Source organism: Urtica dioica, chromosome 8 (genome assembly GCF_054948205.1).
Source record: "Urtica dioica subsp. dioica isolate 48M chromosome 8, U.dioica_male_clone48M_v1_H2, whole genome shotgun sequence".
Taxonomy (NCBI): domain Eukaryota; kingdom Viridiplantae; phylum Streptophyta; class Magnoliopsida; order Rosales; family Urticaceae; genus Urtica; species Urtica dioica.
Genome location: NC_142763.1, coordinates 37,186,436 through 37,205,344, shown reverse-complemented (window position 1 = coordinate 37,205,344; position 18,909 = coordinate 37,186,436). Strand labels below are relative to the sequence as shown.

At 33.0% G+C, this 18,909-nt stretch overlaps 3 protein-coding genes across 3 annotated transcripts; 2 read left to right on the top strand and 1 right to left on the bottom strand.

Annotated features, from left to right (window-relative positions):
* Nucleotides 1-1,034: 1,034 nt before the first annotated feature.
* Nucleotides 1,035-5,462, bottom strand: LOC149389629 (synaptotagmin-2-like). The gene is made up of 12 exons (XM_089623219.1): nucleotides 5,023-5,462; nucleotides 4,561-4,659; nucleotides 4,421-4,471; nucleotides 4,215-4,338; nucleotides 3,970-4,088; nucleotides 3,748-3,849; nucleotides 3,494-3,568; nucleotides 3,297-3,373; nucleotides 2,962-3,208; nucleotides 2,531-2,881; nucleotides 1,725-1,856; nucleotides 1,035-1,415 (listed from the first exon to the last, which is right to left on the bottom strand). The coding sequence occupies exons 1-12, from the start codon at nucleotides 5,131-5,133 to the stop codon at nucleotides 1,287-1,289; spliced, it is 1,617 nt and encodes a 538-aa protein (XP_089479345.1). The 5' UTR covers nucleotides 5,134-5,462; the 3' UTR covers nucleotides 1,035-1,286.
* Nucleotides 5,463-7,952: 2,490 nt separating this feature from the next.
* Nucleotides 7,953-9,036, top strand: LOC149389628 (uncharacterized). The gene is made up of 4 exons (XM_089622684.1): nucleotides 7,953-8,144; nucleotides 8,225-8,450; nucleotides 8,573-8,615; nucleotides 8,982-9,036. The coding sequence occupies exons 1-4, from the start codon at nucleotides 7,953-7,955 to the stop codon at nucleotides 9,034-9,036; spliced, it is 516 nt and encodes a 171-aa protein (XP_089478810.1).
* Nucleotides 9,037-9,418: 382 nt separating this feature from the next.
* Nucleotides 9,419-10,454, top strand: LOC149389627 (uncharacterized). The gene is made up of 2 exons (XM_089622683.1): nucleotides 9,419-9,769; nucleotides 9,864-10,454. The coding sequence occupies exons 1-2, from the start codon at nucleotides 9,419-9,421 to the stop codon at nucleotides 10,452-10,454; spliced, it is 942 nt and encodes a 313-aa protein (XP_089478809.1).
* The last annotated feature ends 8,455 nt before the right edge of the window (nucleotides 10,455-18,909 follow it).

Below are 18,909 nucleotides of genomic sequence, written 5' to 3'. Positions count from 1 at the left end.
TATGTTTGTTTTCTGAAATGAATATACTGTAAAGTGTAAACTAATACCAAAATAACGTATACGAAACATAAATAACCAAAAAACATGAAAATAAATAACGCAGTAACGGATTTTAATTCTCAAAGTAATCTAGACCGTCCATTCAGAACTGGTAGTAACGGAGGAACCAAATGTCAACATTAGGTATTTATCCCGACGAAAAAAAAGTATAGGTATTTAAATGTATCCAAACGAAAAATATAAGTATTTTTGCCGCCATTTACTCTTTTTTTTTTAATAATGCATAGTTATATTATTGGAAAAGAAAATAGTTGTGTTCTTCAAAAAAGCTACTCAAAATTTTAAGTGTCAAACTTGTTATTTAGAGAAGAGCATAGATAGTCGAAAAATACAAAGCGTGGACTTGTTGGGATATGGTGACTAGCTAGATTAATCTTCATGAAGAGAAATTACACCCGACCCTCGGCAAGAATATTTTACTTTTGGTAGTACGATCGAGGTTCCATATGGGGTTCCATAAACATATTGATCCACAAGTATGTTTCGTTTCCAACTTGTATTTAGCTGAGAAGTCCCCGTCTACTTCTTAGGGATTTGGAGGATACTTTCGGCTCCAAATGGGAGGAACAGATTTCGGATCAGATTTTCGTCCTTGTTGCCGTTGCAGAGTATAAGTGAGCTGACCCGTTGATTGAGCTTCAAGACTAATAAGAATCCATCGATCTTCCGTAGACCCGTATTGATTCTTCAATGCCATCCTTTATCAAGGATAACATTTCCCCATATTGAGAACCCTCCAAACAAAAAACACCCTCACCTTACCTTTTGGCAAGAAATAAATTAGACAGAAATAAATGAGACCTTGATGATATTCTGATACCTTATATTTTAGTCCTGAGCACACAAAAGGAATAAGAATGGGTATAACGAATCGCCTCGACTAAACTTAGACCCCCAATTCTTCCCACACATGGCAGCAAATACGACAAATTAATCTTGATTTTTAAACTTTTATGCACTTTTGCAACGGGAAGTGAAAAGGGAAAAAAGGAAAATTTCTATCGGGCCTTTACACTCTTGTACGTTGATGGAGACAGTATACTGACTGGTTCACTGTTGCAGTTACTTCATGTACACGATACAACAAAGAAACAAACAAACAAACGAATGTACCCTTTGGACCTGGAGATATCAATACACTGAAAAAAAGAAAAAGAAAACGTTTTTCTGTTATCCTCTCAAGCATTATCTTTCGGACACAACGAAGGAAGAAAGAACGTGAGAAATCAAGAAGTTCTCCATTGCAGCTCGATTTGAAGCCGTCCATTCTTCGAGTCTATGAGATGGTACTTCTCGTTCATTCGTTTGTTGGAAACAACATCCGAGAGATTGATATCCACATAACCCAGATTTTCCTATTTTTCAACCAGATCACACATATTAGGCGACCCTACAAATATAATTAGAATAACTTGACAGCGTCAAACAAAACGAAAAGTTATGTGACATGACACATACGCTCTACAGTTTAGGAATTAGCACCAGTGAAGCAAAGCTTCTACTACCAAAATATATTACACGGGGCATTGAACACAAACTAGTAGCTCTAACGCTCATTCACATTCCAGCAAACACTATACTACAACCAAACTCTTGGCATTTAGATATTCGGTGAGTTTTACGCATATAAAATAATTATATAAGATAAAAACCAGTAAAATTACCTTCGGATGCAAGAGGCCGATTCTTGAAGAGGTACTGACAACTTCGACGTGGAGCCTATCTTTAACCGGTGGCTGGTCGAGAGTAAAATGGAACTCCTCTTCCCACCTGGGGTCCCTGTTTTTCTTCACCACCTATACCCACACCACATATATAAGACATAAAAAACTGAGCGCCTAGTATAAAGCTGTTGTTTCCCAGACTCACGCAACCAGTGAAGCCTTTCTCGTGCGTTGATTATTTCGTGAACGTACTGATCTCATACGGAGTGAATTTAAACACAACCACCTTTGTTTGACCGATCACAAATGAATAGTATATAGGCAAATGCTATGTATTCTTTATTTTGGTTCTTTTTTTCTGTTTTGGATTAAAATTTCAATCGTATAATTTGATTAGAAAAATAGGCTTTCTAGCGCAAATAGTCCCCGAATTATTGTACAAGCGGCATTTCGGTCCCTGAAGTTTAGTCTTTCTATAATGGTTTTGAAGCATTTTAGTCTTTCTATAAATAGTAAACTTCACAAACTTAAATAAGTTCTTTTTAATTTTAGAAAGTATATTAATACAAAATTTTACCCTAAAGATCTAAACTTGTCTAGCATTTTGTGTAGTTTTGGGTATGAAAATTACTAAAATGTTACAAAATTAATATCCGATGATTATTTTGCTCAAAAAGTTTTAGGGACAAAAATCTCACTCAACATAATAGTTGAAAGACTATTTGCACTAAATCAATAGCGGCCACATACAAAGCCAAGGTGTTAGGTATGCACAAAGGGGTAAAAAGTACTGTGTATCTTCGTACCTTTGTCCTCTTTTCTTCTCCTCTGAAAAGAATCCGTACATGTGGATTAGTGTGATGCTTTCCTTCGATGTCTTGACCTTCATGAACCATGATAACAAGAACACCTCCACCATCGGGTGTTCCTTCTGGAGCTTTCTGTACAGACTCACCTTCTTCAACGGCAGTTGGCATGTCCTCTCCCTTAAACGGTTTATAAGTCAGTTCAACCATGATCTGACCCCGCAATTTCTCATTCTGGGCATCGTTTGAGTCCATGTTTTTAAGGAGATCAAGCGTCAAAACTTTTGTCTCGTCTGGTTGAAGGTCTTTCAAAGGGACAACATTCATACCCATCTTGTCATGTTTCCCAACCTAAAAGAACGAGAAAAAAAATATGAATATATCTTAGAAGAGATTAGTACAAATGTCTGTTATAGGATTATAAAGTGTACCTGTTCCCAGTCATAAACAAGAATCTCTAAAGCCTGGCTCTGTGGATCTTTAACAACCATGTTGAATTCCTCATTCCATTCAGGGTTCAAGTTCTTATGTTTGACGGTTGTCTTCTTCGAGGGAAGCTTATCTTCGGTGAGCTTGAGTTTGACATAGGGGTCTGACGCACCTAAAAGATCTTTCTTTTTTAGCTTCATTGCCTTCAATAGCTTGACATGCAGAATTCCTACAGGCCTCTTCATTGCTCTACAATATCCATTAACTTGGTCAGTCAAATGGCTCAAGACAAGTTTATCTAATAAAAAAATAATATCAGGATGAGTACAGAACATACTTTGCTGGGTCTAGGATTGGAACTTCAAGGGTTTTGGGCCATAGATACATGTTGCCAACCTGATCCTTAATGATCTCCTATAAAAGTGCCATGCACATCATTTCATTACCGTAACCGTTGAGAGCCTAAAGAACCCATGTTCACCACAAGATGAAACTTAGTATCGACAAAAATAGTTAGAAAGATGTTGTTTGTACCTGTACGAATCTATAGAGGCCGGGTATAGCCATCAAATCAAGACCCGCAAGCTTTAACCCAAAATCCACATGTGGCTGAAAATTCATCCACAGATGATATAGAGGAGTGTATTATAATTACTAATTACCAAACCAACTGAAACCAACAAATGCACTACAGAATTTTTTGACTAGGATAGCTCATAGTTCAGTGCATCTAGCAAAACCTTGAATGCATATGAGATTGGAAAACTAGCTGTTTGGAGATTACAAACCTTGTCCATGAGAGACACTAGTATTTTTGCAAAGCAAGGAAAACTTGGAACCAGTGGCTTTAAGGTAATGCGTGGAGATGCAAAAACTTGCAAATCCACCACCTACAGAAAGGTAACATGACTCGTCAATACTAGCAGAAGAATCTCCGGCCATCACGTATGGGACAAGTCAATAAACAGCTAATGAATTGTAGGAAATATAAATTAGATCAAATCAACCACCTGAGCAGTTGCTTTCAATCCAAATGCTTTAACGCCGAGCGTGACATTAGGATTCCCAGCCCATTTTAACGAAGGTTCCATAATCAACTCCTTCTCATCAGTTACATAAACTTTCATACCTGGAAAGTATACATTTACAGTCCAGATTACATAAACGTTCATAATCCAAAAGCACTTATCGCGATCTAGTTCGATAATCACTGGAATAAGTTTTGCATCATAGCAAAAACTTCAAATTTACTAACCGTGAAAGGTTGGTGGTAGAGTTCCCAAAGTGAGTGCTTCAAATTCAACAGAATCGATCTTGTATTTCGGAATCTGCTCAGCAATTATGGGCTTTGCTATATTCTTGGCCATCTTGCAAATCGCCTATGCAAAGAACCAGATGCAACAAAACTCATCAAATTCAATAACTCGATAATCTCAAAATGATCTAGATTTTACACATTACCTTGTCAAGATAAGGCCACATTAGTTGAATAAACCTGTTTAGCCAGTCAATCTTCACCCACAAACAAAAAAATAGTCAGAAAACTAGACTTCAATGAAAGGAAGCCGCAGCAACAACAAACCGAAAAATAAATACTTAACGCGATCATAATCAGGGCTTTTCACCCAAGATGGAATCTCTGGAAACATTCGCTGCAGAGTCTCCGAGTCTTGCTCGACCAGAGGTCGAATAAGCGGATCCTAAACCAGGTAAACCAAGAAATGCAACCGTATGAATTAATCTCAATCAACAAGATGTGACTAACCAATGCAAGTAAAACACACACACACACATACAAATCACAAAATTCCGATTGAACAAAACGCAATTGGTATATTTTCCAAATTAACCAGACAAATTTTCTTCAAGTATCCGAGTGGCTTAACAATCCTATATCTAAACCGAGAAAAAAATCTCTACAGCCAAACTAATATTCGGAAATCAGCAAACGATTCACAACGAAATGTAACGAATCAAATTGATATGTTTCGTTCTACGCAACCACAATTTCATTGTCTTTATTTCCCCTCACTTTCTCCGTAACCAAACAGAATTGAAATTACCTTGACATCGCTAGGCTGAAAATAGATGAAGATGAAATATCCGGCGACGAGTCCGATTGCAACACCAAATCCAAATCCACAGAATCCAAGAACAGTACTAAAGAAACCCATAGTCGCTTCCTTTTCTCTCTGCCCTCAAGCAAAAGTCGAACCAAATCAAGCTTTCCTCATTTGCTTATTTTGAGCAATGTTTTGAATACTCATCTTCCAAAATCCCTCGGTTTCTCCTAAATCAGACCATTGACATTCTATAAACGAATATAATAATAAATTAATTAATAACTACTGTCCTTAGAGAGAATATAATGAGGCGTTTTTAACGGCATCAGAATAACGCAAAGCATCGAATTAAACTTTTGCTACGAAAAACAAAGCAAGATTCTTCTTTTTTGTATGCACGCTATTCTTTGGGTGATTATTTGGGTTGGGAGTTGGGACATCATGTTGTGTTACTTGTGTATAATTAATTCTGTTTCTATTATAATAGCTATTTAAACTGTTTTTTTCTTTTTATTAATTTGTACGTCTTTTAAAGGGACCAACATATTTATTGTCGCCAAAGCAAGAGGTTAGGAATTAAGTTGGATTAAATGGTTATTTTTTTCAATATTTTTAAAAATATATTTCGTATTAACTCATCAGTTAATATTGGTCGATGCAAGAACTAAATACTAATTAAATATTAATTTATTCAAATATAATCTTCTTTCATATAATTTAAATCAACGATCTAATTAGTTTAGCTATAAATATTTATTACTTATTGATGACTAATTTAACTAGATAAAAGAAACTATCATTTAATTTTATAACATACCATCAAGTAGATGACTATTAAGCATCTTTACAAATCAACTCAGCTTCTTTGCATATCAACTCGAATAATGATAAACAAATTGCAAAGAAAAATAAAGTGGAATAAACGTGACAAAGAGCATAATTAATAAGATGAAATAACGGCAGAAGCCCAAGTAGAGTCCTAATATTAATGAAATTTAAGTCCTTTTCTAAAAATAATATTGAAACTTTCTCTAACTATAATATTTATTATTGTTATAATTATTATCAAGCGCAAAGAAAAAAAGGGGAAAAAAATGCTTTTATTTCCACAACAACAAAAAAGTGATTTTTTAAAGAAAGTTTTTTTTGATCGAAGGATTTTTAAAGAAAGTGTTCGGTGTATCTTACTGATGCTGACAAGCAATGCCACGTCGAAATTCACCAAACCAATTTTCTTTTTTCTTTTTTTCTTTTCGGAAAGGCTATGCAGCTAGCTATTACTAATCCTCCCTGCTATTTAGAGTTAGTCCATAGAAAATTAAGGTTAAACACCTTGTTAAATTATTTTTTTTTTTCTATTATGAGTTTATGACTAAAAAGCCAACTAAGCACGAGCTGACACGTTCCTTTAATATTACACGTGTCTGTCGGATGGAGCAAATATTCATAAAAAGAGACGTAGTAACGCGGGCTTCGAGCCGGGCCACTTGGATCTGAAGTCTCAGCCACTGAACTCACGTGTCCAAAACACTTGTGAAACTAGAACTCGATGATGAGAAAAAGACCCAATGCGGTTTTTATACAGTCATTTTAGAGTCCAAGAATAGACGCTTTCAAAATTTCAAAACGAGCTCTATTTGTTTATTCAGACTTTCAAAATCAAAACATTGAGGACATGTTTGGTTTGATGTAATGGGCCTGGAATAGAATTGTCATTACTTTAAAATGGGCCCATTCTATTGTTTGGTTAAAAAATAAAACCAGAATGACAATTCTACAGCAATGGTTATTCAGCCATTTTAAGTGAATGGAGATTCATTAGAGGTACGTAAAGAATTAGGATTCCATTCCAATTATTTTTTTATATCCTTAAAGTACCCTTACGACAGGAAAAGCTAACACAAATTAAACCTAGCCCCAAATTTATTCAAGCCAAAAACCCTAACGATCAGATCTACCCCGTTCTTCGTCGGTCTCCGTCGTCGACGAACTCCGCCTTGACCCACGCCGCCATCGGAGACGTCGGAGCTGCTTTGTGTTTTTCAGGTGAGTCTTTAGTCTATTTGTATCATTTTCTTATGAAAAAAAAAACCTGATATTTTCTTCCATTGATTCCGCTGAGCCCATGTTTTATATGGTAATGGTTTGTTAACTTATACATATATCTATTTTGTTTGCGTAGTGATTATTATTATTATTATTATTAGTTTCAAAGTTGCTCTGCTCTATTGTTTTTTAGGAACAATCAGTCCTTTTTTTTGTCAAATACAATTGCTATTAGACTTTTTTTTCATACACTACTCTGTAGTGTTTGTGCTTTTTTATTGTGTTGTCTATTTTTTATTATAAATTATTTTATTTGTTTGCCAAATAATATTGTTATAATGTTATGTACGCTCTTGTTCAGTATTTTTTTTTTAATACATCTCTTGTTCAGTATGCTTTTATTTGTTTGCCAAATAATATTGTTAGTTCGATACCTTACATGTATCTAATATTGTTCAGTATATTGCATAACTACTATAGTATCTAAAACAAAAGTTTATAAATAACATTGTTGTACTTGTTGTATATATTGTAGGATAATGGCTCGTTTATCTTTAGTACAACAGCAAATATTAAGAAAGAAGGAGTTAATGACTCTTTTTTTACAATGGTCGAACATTTTGCGTAGTGTTGAGTGGTTTTTAAAGGTGCGCGAGACAGCAATAAAAGATTATATCACAACTACTTCTCTTCGACGACAGTTATATACCCTTGACATAGGTATCAATAGGCAAATTGTGCATCAACTAGTTTATGATAATAATAACACATGTAAAGAACAACTTAGGTTGAGTAGGGAAGCCTTTACAAATTTATGCACATTGCTTGAAACTAGAGGTGGATTAAAGGCATATAAGTATGTACAAGTTGATGAGCAAGTGGCTATGTTTTTGCATATATTAGCTCATCATGTCAAGAATAGAGTAATCAAGTTTCAGTTTATGAGATCCGGGGAAACAGTTAGTAAGTACTTTCATAATGTCTTGCACGCGATAATTAGAGTACATGGAGATTTATTGAAAAAACCCGAGCCTATTTTGGAGGATTCAACTGATGAGAGGTGGAAATTATTTAAGGTATTTTTCTTTTTAATCTACCTTTGATTTTTTTTTCTTTCCATAAATGAATCTAACTAACTTTGAAACTATTTATGTAGAATTGTTTAGGAGCATTAGATGGGACATATATTAGAGTGAGAGTCCCTATGACAGAGAGACCTAGATATCGTACTCGAAAAGGTGATGTAGCAACAAATGTCTTAGGTGTGTGTTCCCCCGATATGCAATTTATATATGTGTTACCCGGTTGGGAGGGATCAGCGGCTGATGGTAGAGTGCTACGCGATGCTATACGTAGGAGAAACGGTTTGCAAGTTCCAAATGGTATGTCAAATGTAGTGCATAGACTATTGTTAAGATATATTATGTCAATATATAGTCTAAACAACTATGAAATTCATTGTTGGTCAAAACACCTTATACCTTACATCAATTTTCCTATCTAGGTCAATATTACCTTGTAGATGCTGGCTACACTAATGGTCCAGGATTTCTCGCTCCATTTCGTGGTCAACGCTACCACCTTACTCTATGGAGAGAAGGGCCTCAACCAAATAGTCCTCAAGAATATTTTAATATGAAGCATTCATCCGCTAGGAATGTCATTGAAAGGTGTTTTGGTGCAATTAAGAATCGTTGGGCAATTCTTAGGAGTCCGTCGTTCTATCCAATAAAGACACAAAATCGTATAATTTTGGCATGCTGTCTATTGCACAACTTTATTCGAAGAGAAATGCCCGACGATATTAGTTACATGCCAAGTGAGGATAATGATATGGAAGCGGAGGAGAATGAAGATGGAGAAAATATCGATGACTTTATAACAAATATTGAGCCATCAGACGAATGGACAACATGGAGAAATAATTTAGCAAATGAGATGTATGATGAGTGGAGAACCCATATATGAGTAAATTGATGTGTTATTTAGGAAATGTCTTAGGTGTGTTCCCCCGATGACTTTCAGATTATTTATTTTATTTATGAAAAATTGTTTGTTTTTCTTATATCTTTTTCTTGTAATGAAATTGAGCAACTGAATGCTTCATATTATGTATTTTTTTTCAAAGCTACTGATTTTTTTTTTCCAGATTATGTATTGGTTTGCGTTGCTTTTTCATGAATGGTACCAAGCTACTGTTATTGGGATATTATGTATTTTATTATCAAAGTTTGTTTTGCTTTTATCATTTAATGAAATGGACCTACTGTTATTTGCATACTATGTATTTTATTACCAAAGTTTGTATTTTTTTTGTTTTATTTTCATAACATGGTCTTTGTTTGATAGGATGACAAGCTCAAAAGTTAGAGGTCCCGGTCAGAATAAGAGATTTTGGACTGAAGAAGAAGACAAAGCCTTGATTGAGTCGTTGTTGGAGTTACACGATGAAGGAAAATACAAGGCTGAAGGAAATTTCAAAGCTGGTCACTTAAAAGCTCTTGAAATAAAATTGCACAACAAGATACCGGGTTGCGACTTAGAAGCTCATCCGAACATTGGGTCAAGATTGAAAACGCTAAAGTCTTACTTTCAGGTTGTTCATGAAATGTTAACTGGACCGAATTGCAGTGGTTTTGGATGGGACTCAGAGAAGCAAATAGTTACGGCAGAAAAGCCCGTATGGGATGCATATCTCCAGGTACTTTTCATACTAAATTTTTTGTGGTCTTTATTATATGGTATTGTTTTAGTAACTCTTTTTAAAATAAAAAAAAAAAAAAAAAAAAACCCAGAGTCACAAGGATGCAGCCCCATTTCGATACAAGCCTTTTCCATATTATGATGTTCTCTCCTTAATTTACGGAAAAGATCGTGCAACTGGAAAAAATTCAGAGGGTCCGATAGATGTGGTTGAAGAATTAGAAACACAAGGACAAGAAACTAGCAAAGAGAATGATGTTGAGAATCACATGCAAGATGAAGTTTTTGAGAGTGATGATAATGTGCAAGGCATGAATGAAGCACAATCTATGCATCAATCCACTACACCTCAATCTGAAGCTTCATCAAAGTCAGCCAAAAAAAAGAGAAAAGTTTCCGAAAGAGATGATTTGTTTGAAGCCTTGAAAGAGTCATCTTTAATCATTGCACAAGTCATTGACAAAGCATCGATTCGTTTGAGTAAAGCTATTGGAGAAGACATGAATGAGAAACATATGAACCTTGGCAAAGAATTGGAGAAGAACACGACAATTTCAAAAATGGAGCGATACAAGGTAGCTCGTATAATTATGCAAGACAATGCTCTAATTTCTTACTTTTTTAGCATTGAAGACAAGGATAAAGATGAATGGGTGAGAGGTCTTCTTGCTGGAGATTTCTGAAAATAGCTTTGGGATATAAGTAGGGAAATATCAAATTTTTTTGTGAATGTCTGTAAGGAAAGAACTTATCAGTATGTGGTAGATTATATAGTATATAAATAGTATAGTCTTTTGGGTTACGAATTATATAAATGATATAATTTTGTAAACCATCTTTTGGGTTGATACACAGTTTCAAGATCCAGGTATCATATATATGGATTTCTGTTACAATTATATATTTGCTTTGTTTATTTGTATGATAGTTTCCATATTAATAAATACTTAGCATATGAAATGTATGCTAATAATTATTTACAGCCATATATGACTATATATTAGGTAATTTTGACATCTGACTATATTTTTAATTTGTGATATATAATAATAATAATAATAATAATAATAATAAAATTATATTTATAAGTGTATATACGTTCTTATATAAACTTGTGTACTTAAATGAAATTAATATTATAAGCCCTTTTTTTCATTTTAATATATATACAACAAGGGTAATTATGTAAAAAGAAGTTTGATTCCATTCTATTATGCTAATAACCAAACATGTTATTATATATTCAACCATCATTCCAATATACTAACCAAACAAATTAATCCAATTTTTCTTTCCATTCCATTCATTCTTGATTCCATTATCATTCTCATTCTCATTCTCATTATCAAAACCCCATTGCAACCAAACATGCCCTGAATTACATGTTGATACATAATATATTTAGCAGTCTCTTATATGAATATACATAATTGTGAATTTCATAAGTTTAATGAAATTGAATCATAACACTAGTCGCCGAATTTTACTCGCTCTAATACTCTTTGTTAATGGTTGGATTAGATCAATTGTTTTAAATGCCAGCAAAAGGCGGCGATTTTCGTCGACGAAGTCGTTGCCGGAGCACTAACGGCCGATGAAGACATTTTTTCCCGTTTCGTCATAAAAAATCTTTGGGAAATCGGCGGAACGACTTGCCGTTTCTCGAAACGACATTCGCCAAATATCATTCCCTCCCTGACACCACTCACTCGCTTTCTCTCCCCAAACACATTTGCTACAACCTACAAACAAGCAAGATTGTTTGACCGGACTTGCTCACTGTCATAAGTGTTTTGCAAGCGCCAATTATGTCATAACAATTAATTTTTAATATATTACAACATTATTCTTCAAATAAAAAAATACACTATATATAAATAATTAAATTAAAATTGTAAAATACGTATATTTATATATGTATATATTTTTAATATATTCTACAACATTATTTTCGTTCGGTTTTCCATCGGCATGTTGGTTTTCCATCGAAAACGGCATTTTAAAATGGCATTTCATTTGCCCATTTTCACATTTTTTTCCGTTCGGTTTTTCGTCGGCGTGTCGATTTTTCGTAAATTATGAGCCTCGAAACGGCATTTCGAACCTTGATTCATTCATTCACTATCAATAAGGAGTTAAATAGCTATGGTTTGGAAGCATGGGTCTAAAAAGAGATTTACATATACGGAATTCAACACTTCTAAAAGAAAGTCAATGTTTACTAAGCTAAAGTATTCGAGAACTTATAGATTGTCAACGCTTTCTTAATACAATTGACGAAATAATTCGCATTTATTGGAGCTTGTAATTATTCACATTAGTTGGAGCTAGGTCTAATTTATTAGGAATTATCGTGATTCGCTAAGGCGGAAAAAGAATTCTAAACTATTTAGATTCTAAATATTGGGATTCGGACAATTTTACAACAAGCAAGTGTTATTTATGTTGTTTTATTCTGAAGTAATGATCTCCGCTTAGCGTTTTTGTCCTATTCATGATCAAGAATTACTACCTTCTCTTTCAGATAGGTTGTGAAAGGAAACATGGGTGTGGGGAGACTGAATCCCTATATGCGTCCATAATTGAATCCACCCGAATTGATAGTACATGTTTTGGGAATATAAATTTTTCAAAGTCACCAAATGCATAATCCACCAATCTCTAAAATGGGCTATGTATTATATTTTCGCTGTTTTAAGATTCTTAAAACCTTGGATTTGGATTATTTAAAACGTAAAACACAAAAACACAGCGGAAGTCTATTATTTTTTTGAACGGAAACCATAAACCCAACCCTTTGCTATAGTCTCTGCTGATCCACCCTCCTCACTTGTTTATAATTGATTTACCTACAATAACTATAACTCACAAAACACATATGTAGTGCAATGCATGAATCAATTATTAGTATTTTAAAACTAAACAATGACATAAGATATCCTATCATAAAGTCTATCATATTTTAGTTAGGCATTCCCCTAGAGTAGTCATATTGATTTCAGCGCAACTTTGGAAACATACTACAAGGCTACAAACTCCCATAAACTGCTCTATCTTATAACATAATATATGAGGAAATCTCTATGTGAGCCCGTAATTCGGCTCGAGAAGTTCATCGTAATACTTATGTAGCTTGAGGTGGTACGACTCTCTTACTTATATTATCACTTATATGAATACGCTACATTATGAATGTCATATGACATATACAAATAATCATACGTAAAGACATGGCTAAAATTATGAAGTACTATACATAGCCTAATTCAATACAACGTAATCTAAACATACTAGAACATGACATACATATCATAACACTTAACATATCGTTCACACAATTCAAGACATCAAAAGAAATACGACCATATCATAACTGTAACACTTATCACATATTCATCACAATTTATTTTATTTTATTTTGAACAAGTTCGTATTGCAATGAGATTATTCTCACATCGAATTCGAAAGTTATAACTGTTGATAGTGGATGGCTCGGAACCTAATTGAAAACTAAGAATTAAGTTTAATTAAAAATCCATTGTAAAGATACTACTCTGAACAATACTAGGCTGTTGGAAAGAATTTCAAAAACGAGCCCTAGTGAAAAATTACTAAAATACCCTTCACCATAAAAAAAATTGAAAATATTAACGCTGAGGAAAAATCTATAAAAATTCTAGTAAGTATGAAATAATATTTTGAACAAAAAGTTTTGAAACGACAGACTCAAAATCCTTTTTGAAAAAGAAAAAAAAATTAATTATTATAAAATTTTAAAAAAATTAGGGTTTACATGATATTGGCTGCGTTTGGTTAAGATTAAAATGCCCTGTTTTTGTTTTAAGAAAAAACTAAACTGTTTATCTGGTGTTTGGCAAAACTGTTTTTACAAAAAACTTCAAAAGAAATTTTAGATTTTGTACATGAGGATTCTTAGCTTTTGGAAAAAGTGTTTTTAAGTTTGCTATACAAATTATCGTAATACCCTCGTACACAGTGTTTCTAAGTCATCTGTATGATATTTTAAATTCTATCTCCCTTCATAAATTATGAGAATTTTTGTACAATAATCCATAACTTTTCTCTTTTGCCTCATCTTTTTTTTCTATCTAAGTGTGAAACTTGTTCAAAAATGATTTGTGCATTTTATTGGAATGTCGCTGGCCGTTGGAGCCCAGTAGTAATTTGTCTTGTTATGTTATCTTTTCTTCTCTTTGATTTTTTTTTTAGAAAAAATATTATTCATATATATGCATATAAATAAACACATTAATAATTTTTATTTAATTTTTAAGAACATGTCTATTTTAGTCTTTTTACTATAATATATTTATTTTACCAAACGCTAAATCAATTTTTGTTATCAGCAACAACATTTTTATAAACAGTTTACCAAACACTTGTCAGTTTTTTTTTAAAAAAAAGCACTTTTAGATTCAGTTTTAAAAAAAAATCTGTTTTTTTCAAAAACTGACAAGGTGTTTGGTAAACTGTTTATAAAACAGTTGTTGCTGGTAACAAAAACTTATTTAGTGTTTGGTAAAATAAATATATTATAGTAAAAAGACTAAAATAGACATGTTCTTAATAATTAAATAATAATAATTAATATGCTTATTTATATACATATATATGAATAATATTTTGTACGAGGATATTACAGTAATTTATATACCCAACTTAAAAACACTTTTTCTAAAAGCTAAGAATCCTAGCTTTTCCATCTCATGTATAAAATCTAAAATCGCTTTTGAAGTTTTTTGTAAAAACAGTTTTGCCAAACACCAGATAAGCAGTTTAGTTTTTTCTAAAAACAAAAACAGGGTTTTTTAATCTGAACCAAACACAACGTAACACTTTTTTTTATGATTTATATTTTCTCATATTGGTCAGTGCCAAAAACGTGTTTCGTATAAAATAGAACTTTGAAAGAGGTAGGGTTCTCGCGTGGATTTTCCTAAATTCTTGCTAGGAGATAGCTCTATGATAACAGACTTCATGAAAGCTAATCTATAGAAATAAATAAAATGATTTGAAAACCTAAGGAATCGGTGATGGCAACAAGATTATACACCAAAAACTTCTCATTGTTGTACAAGGATTACAAATAACATCATAGGGAAATTGACAACAATAATACAATTTATTTGTCACTTACCAAAAATCAAGCAAAACTCAAATATCGATACATTTAGTGTCAAATCGGTCATGAACTGCAACCAGTGCGTGACCAAAGTGTCACGAAATCAACTCAGCTCGTAACCGATTTGGTACTAGATGTGTCAATATTTGAGTTTTGGTTGATTTTTGATAACCGACAAGCAATTAGTATTATTGTTGTCAATTTCCCTATGATATATACAACACTTATATATGACTATGTAAATTATCAAGAATATATATATATATATACACACACACACAAGGAGTATGCCATGTGCGTTGCTGCGAAATAATTAATATTATTTTAGTTTGTAGGAAGATATATATATAGAGACATGTCTAAAAATATTTAGATTTGAAAAAAATGTATTTAAAGTTTTTTGGAGACATTTTTATCTTTCTAATAAAAAAAATCGATACGAATGAACACTACTTGTGTTTAGGGTCCAATCTCTTATTTTTCTTTAAAAAAAAAGTTTTTTCTAAAAAAAAACATTGTTCATTAAACAATGTTTTATTAGTAGAAGAGATTTTTTTTACTTTATATATATATATATATATTTACCTTAATTCACATAGAAGGACAGTAATTACTAGCTAACAAAAATTAAGCATATACTTAATCAACAACTCTCTCTCTCTCTCTCTCTCTCTCTCTCTCTCTCTCTTTTTAAAATTAAGCATATCTATCGTATGCATCAAAATAATTAAATAACTCATTAACGTAATATATTGGCACCGTTTGGCACAACTTTGTTTTTTTAAAAAGTGCTTTTAGTTTCTGTTTTAAAAAAAAAAACTGTTTTTTTTTTAAATGACAGGTGTTTGGTAAACTGTTTATAAAACAGTTGTTGCTGGTAACAAAAGCTGATTTAGCGTTTGGTAAAATAAATATATTATGGTCAAAAGACTAAAATAGACATGGTCTTATAAATTAAATAATAATTATTTATATACTTATTTATATGCATATATATGAATTATAATTACAAACTAGAAAAATATGGACGAAACAAATTTATTTTATTTTTAATATAAAGTTTTTTAATTATTGACAAAAATGTAAACTACAAATTTATCGTTTCTACTAAACTTGCAGCAATCTCATCTCTTAACTTGTCCATACTACTCGAAGAAGTCTGACAATCTTCATCTTGATCTTCAGTTGTGTCGTTTTCATCCCCCTCGTCATCGCCCTCTGTCTCGTCGAATATTTCAAAATCCATCTCTTGTCTTGCATGCATTCGAATATAGTTATGCAGTGCCATAGTTGCGATAACTATTTTTACTTCATTTTTGAATGGATAACTCGGCATGACATTCAGGATTCTCCATCTTTTTTTCCACACTCCAAAGCTCCGCTCGATGACGCTTCTCAGAGAAGAATGTGCACGATTGAAGATTTCTTTGCTTGTAGTAGGTTGAGTTCTTCTTGCACGAAAATGCTCCAGATGGTATGTTTGACCTTTATACGGACCAAGATATCCAGGCAAATTAGGATAACCAGCGTCAACCAGATAATACTTTCCTGTGACATATCAAGTTGAATATAATGATTTAGTTTAAACTGTATACAAGACAAAGCTATAAAAAAAATCATACCTTCTGAAGGTTTTGGAAAGTTAATCTCAGTATCACGAAGAGCGGCAGAGAATACCCTTGAATCATGAGCGCTACCTTCCCAACCAGCATACGCAAAAGTGAATTTCATATTGAAATCACATACAGCCATAACATTTTGAGTAGAAATCTTCTTTCTACCGATAAACGGTATTTGATCTGCTTGAGGTAAAGAAGCTGGAACATGAACACCATCTATAGCACCAATGCAATCCTTAAAAAAAACAAATATCTCAATTAATTTATACAGAGTATCGATGAAAATAAATAACAAAAATATGAGTATAATACCTTAAAATGTGGCATATATCTTGGATCGTTTGCTATTTCTTTGAGAGTACTCTTAAATTCTGGATCAGCAGGTTTTATGACATCGGCTCCCATGAGACATAATATATACAACGTCTCCGAAAAATATCGACTTATCGTCTCACCAGAATGTTGAAACATCTCTTGCACTAACCGGTTTCCTAGACCATGTCCTAGAATCATTAGAGTCATTCCTAAAATCTCCAATGCAGTCATATGTCTTGAACCTTTGAAACCGTAACTTGTTTCCGAGTTATTGCACAAACTTGTGAAAACCTCTTTTTCCATTCTGAACAGTCGTTGGCACCGAATTCTGTTTCCCCTCAATATCTCTTGAAGAAAAATATGCCCCGTTTTTTTTAATCCATACAAGGAACTTTATGTATGTATGTATCATAATAAATTTACATCAAATGAGCAATTTCCGTATAAGAACACCGTGTTCGTTATGTTCCTTTTTGGCAACAATGTCGAACTCATCGTCTGATGTGATATCCATTTGTTCCTGAAAACGAATATGTGATAACATAAGACTAAATAACATTCGATGTAAACATTATTTATACTACAAAAACAAAAAAGTAACCAAGGAATATAAACGAGACTAACATTCTCGTATTGTTTGATTATTATAGTAAAACAAAATAAACAAAAAAAATGCAAAACAATGAATGTAGTTCTCATATAAGAACACTTATTTAATACAATTGATTAAAAATTGAAACGCGCGAAATATTTGGAGCTCCTCCTGGATTAGAGCCATAAAGTAGACCATACTCGTAAGTGAGCCAACAACTTTGAATATGTGGATCTTTCATCGTTGCAAACATCTCTCTCTTCTCGCGACTCTGAAATAGTTTGGTCGCAAAAAGCCACGTTGGATCTCCGATTACAATACCAGGCAGTAACAAAACAACTTCCATTACTTCAGCGATACTAGTACCAGGCATCTCTTTGCGTACTACGTATACGATGTCGCTACGCTCTTCTGTTGCCTTCACAAGACGCTCGATTTGAGAAGATAATTTAGCCGCTCCACTAACTTTGCTCCGTCCACCAGCCTTTTTAAACTTTGGAAAAATATTGATGTCTAGGGGATTTTTGTTGTTGTTATTCAAACTCTTTTGAGGATTCGGTTGACATACAGGATCCTCCGATTCATCACTTCTTTCTTCTAAGTTGTCAGCACTAGGAAATGCCTCACAACCACCGTAATGGCGAGGGTTAGTTGTAGAAGAAAATGCATACGCTCCAGTTGCAACTATATCCTTGAACATCGTATCCAGTTTATCTTCGAAATCGGGAGAAATGCCTTCTTTGCGAAATTTTCCGAATTTTTTATTCTCCTACAAAAAAGTGGTATGTTAGTTATAATATAAATTTTAAGTTTGTAAATTGATTTGATTTTCGATACAAACCTTTATTTTACTACGCCACCACTCTTCACTTGCGTCAACAGTATTATTGTTATCATTCCATCCAAGGCCAGTTTCTTTTCCGATCAATTGCTTCTAGAGTTTCCATTCACCTTTCAGTAACTTCAGCTTATTTTTCAATTGAGCTTTATCGTATCCCCTCTGTGTTTTATCGGAAATATTTTTCACCATATTCTCCCATCCAACTTTGGTGAAGCTTGTTCCCGATTGATTTCCAGCTTCAATCTCCGCAATACAGACGTCGCATAAGATTTCAACCGCATCATTATCCCATACTGCTTTTGTTCGAGGTCGTGTATCTTGATTTTCAGTCATCTACAAATATACATATAATTCAAAATATGGTTTTACTATAACAACAAAATAATATATAATAAATGAATTATTTATACTATATAACATAAATTTTTGTAATGTTTTATAAAAAAAAATATTGAATATAATATTTTATTTGTAACAACCAGAGCCCTATAAAAATATCGACAATTGATCTACTTTGTTGAGGGAATACAAAAGCCTAGTCTATAAATAGATTGTAAATTATAACTTGATATTTATAAATAGACATTTTTCAAGAGTTCTAACCTTAAAAAAAAATGAATGGCAGCTG

Coding starts and splice junctions, on each gene's coding strand:
- LOC149389628 (XM_089622684.1), top strand. CDS start 7,953: ATGTTTTTGCATATATTAGCTCATCATGTCAAGAATAGAGTAATCAAG. Junction 8,145..8,224: donor AGAGGTGGAAATTATTTAAG/GTATTTTTCTTT, acceptor CTATTTATGTAG/AATTGTTTAGGAGCATTAGA. Junction 8,616..8,981: donor GGCTACACTAATGGTCCAGG/ATTTCTCGCTCC, acceptor CGAATGGACAAC/ATGGAGAAATAATTTAGCAA.
- LOC149389627 (XM_089622683.1), top strand. CDS start 9,419: ATGACAAGCTCAAAAGTTAGAGGTCCCGGTCAGAATAAGAGATTTTGG. Junction 9,770..9,863: donor TATGGGATGCATATCTCCAG/GTACTTTTCATA, acceptor AAAAAAACCCAG/AGTCACAAGGATGCAGCCCC.
- LOC149389629 (XM_089623219.1), bottom strand. CDS start 5,133: ATGGGTTTCTTTAGTACTGTTCTTGGATTCTGTGGATTTGGATTTGGT. Junction 4,660..5,022: donor TTCAGCCTAGCGATGTCAAG/GTAATTTCAATT, acceptor TACCTGGTTTAG/GATCCGCTTATTCGACCTCT. Junction 4,089..4,214: donor TCTACCACCAACCTTTCACG/GTTAGTAAATTT, acceptor TATACTTTCCAG/GTATGAAAGTTTATGTAACT.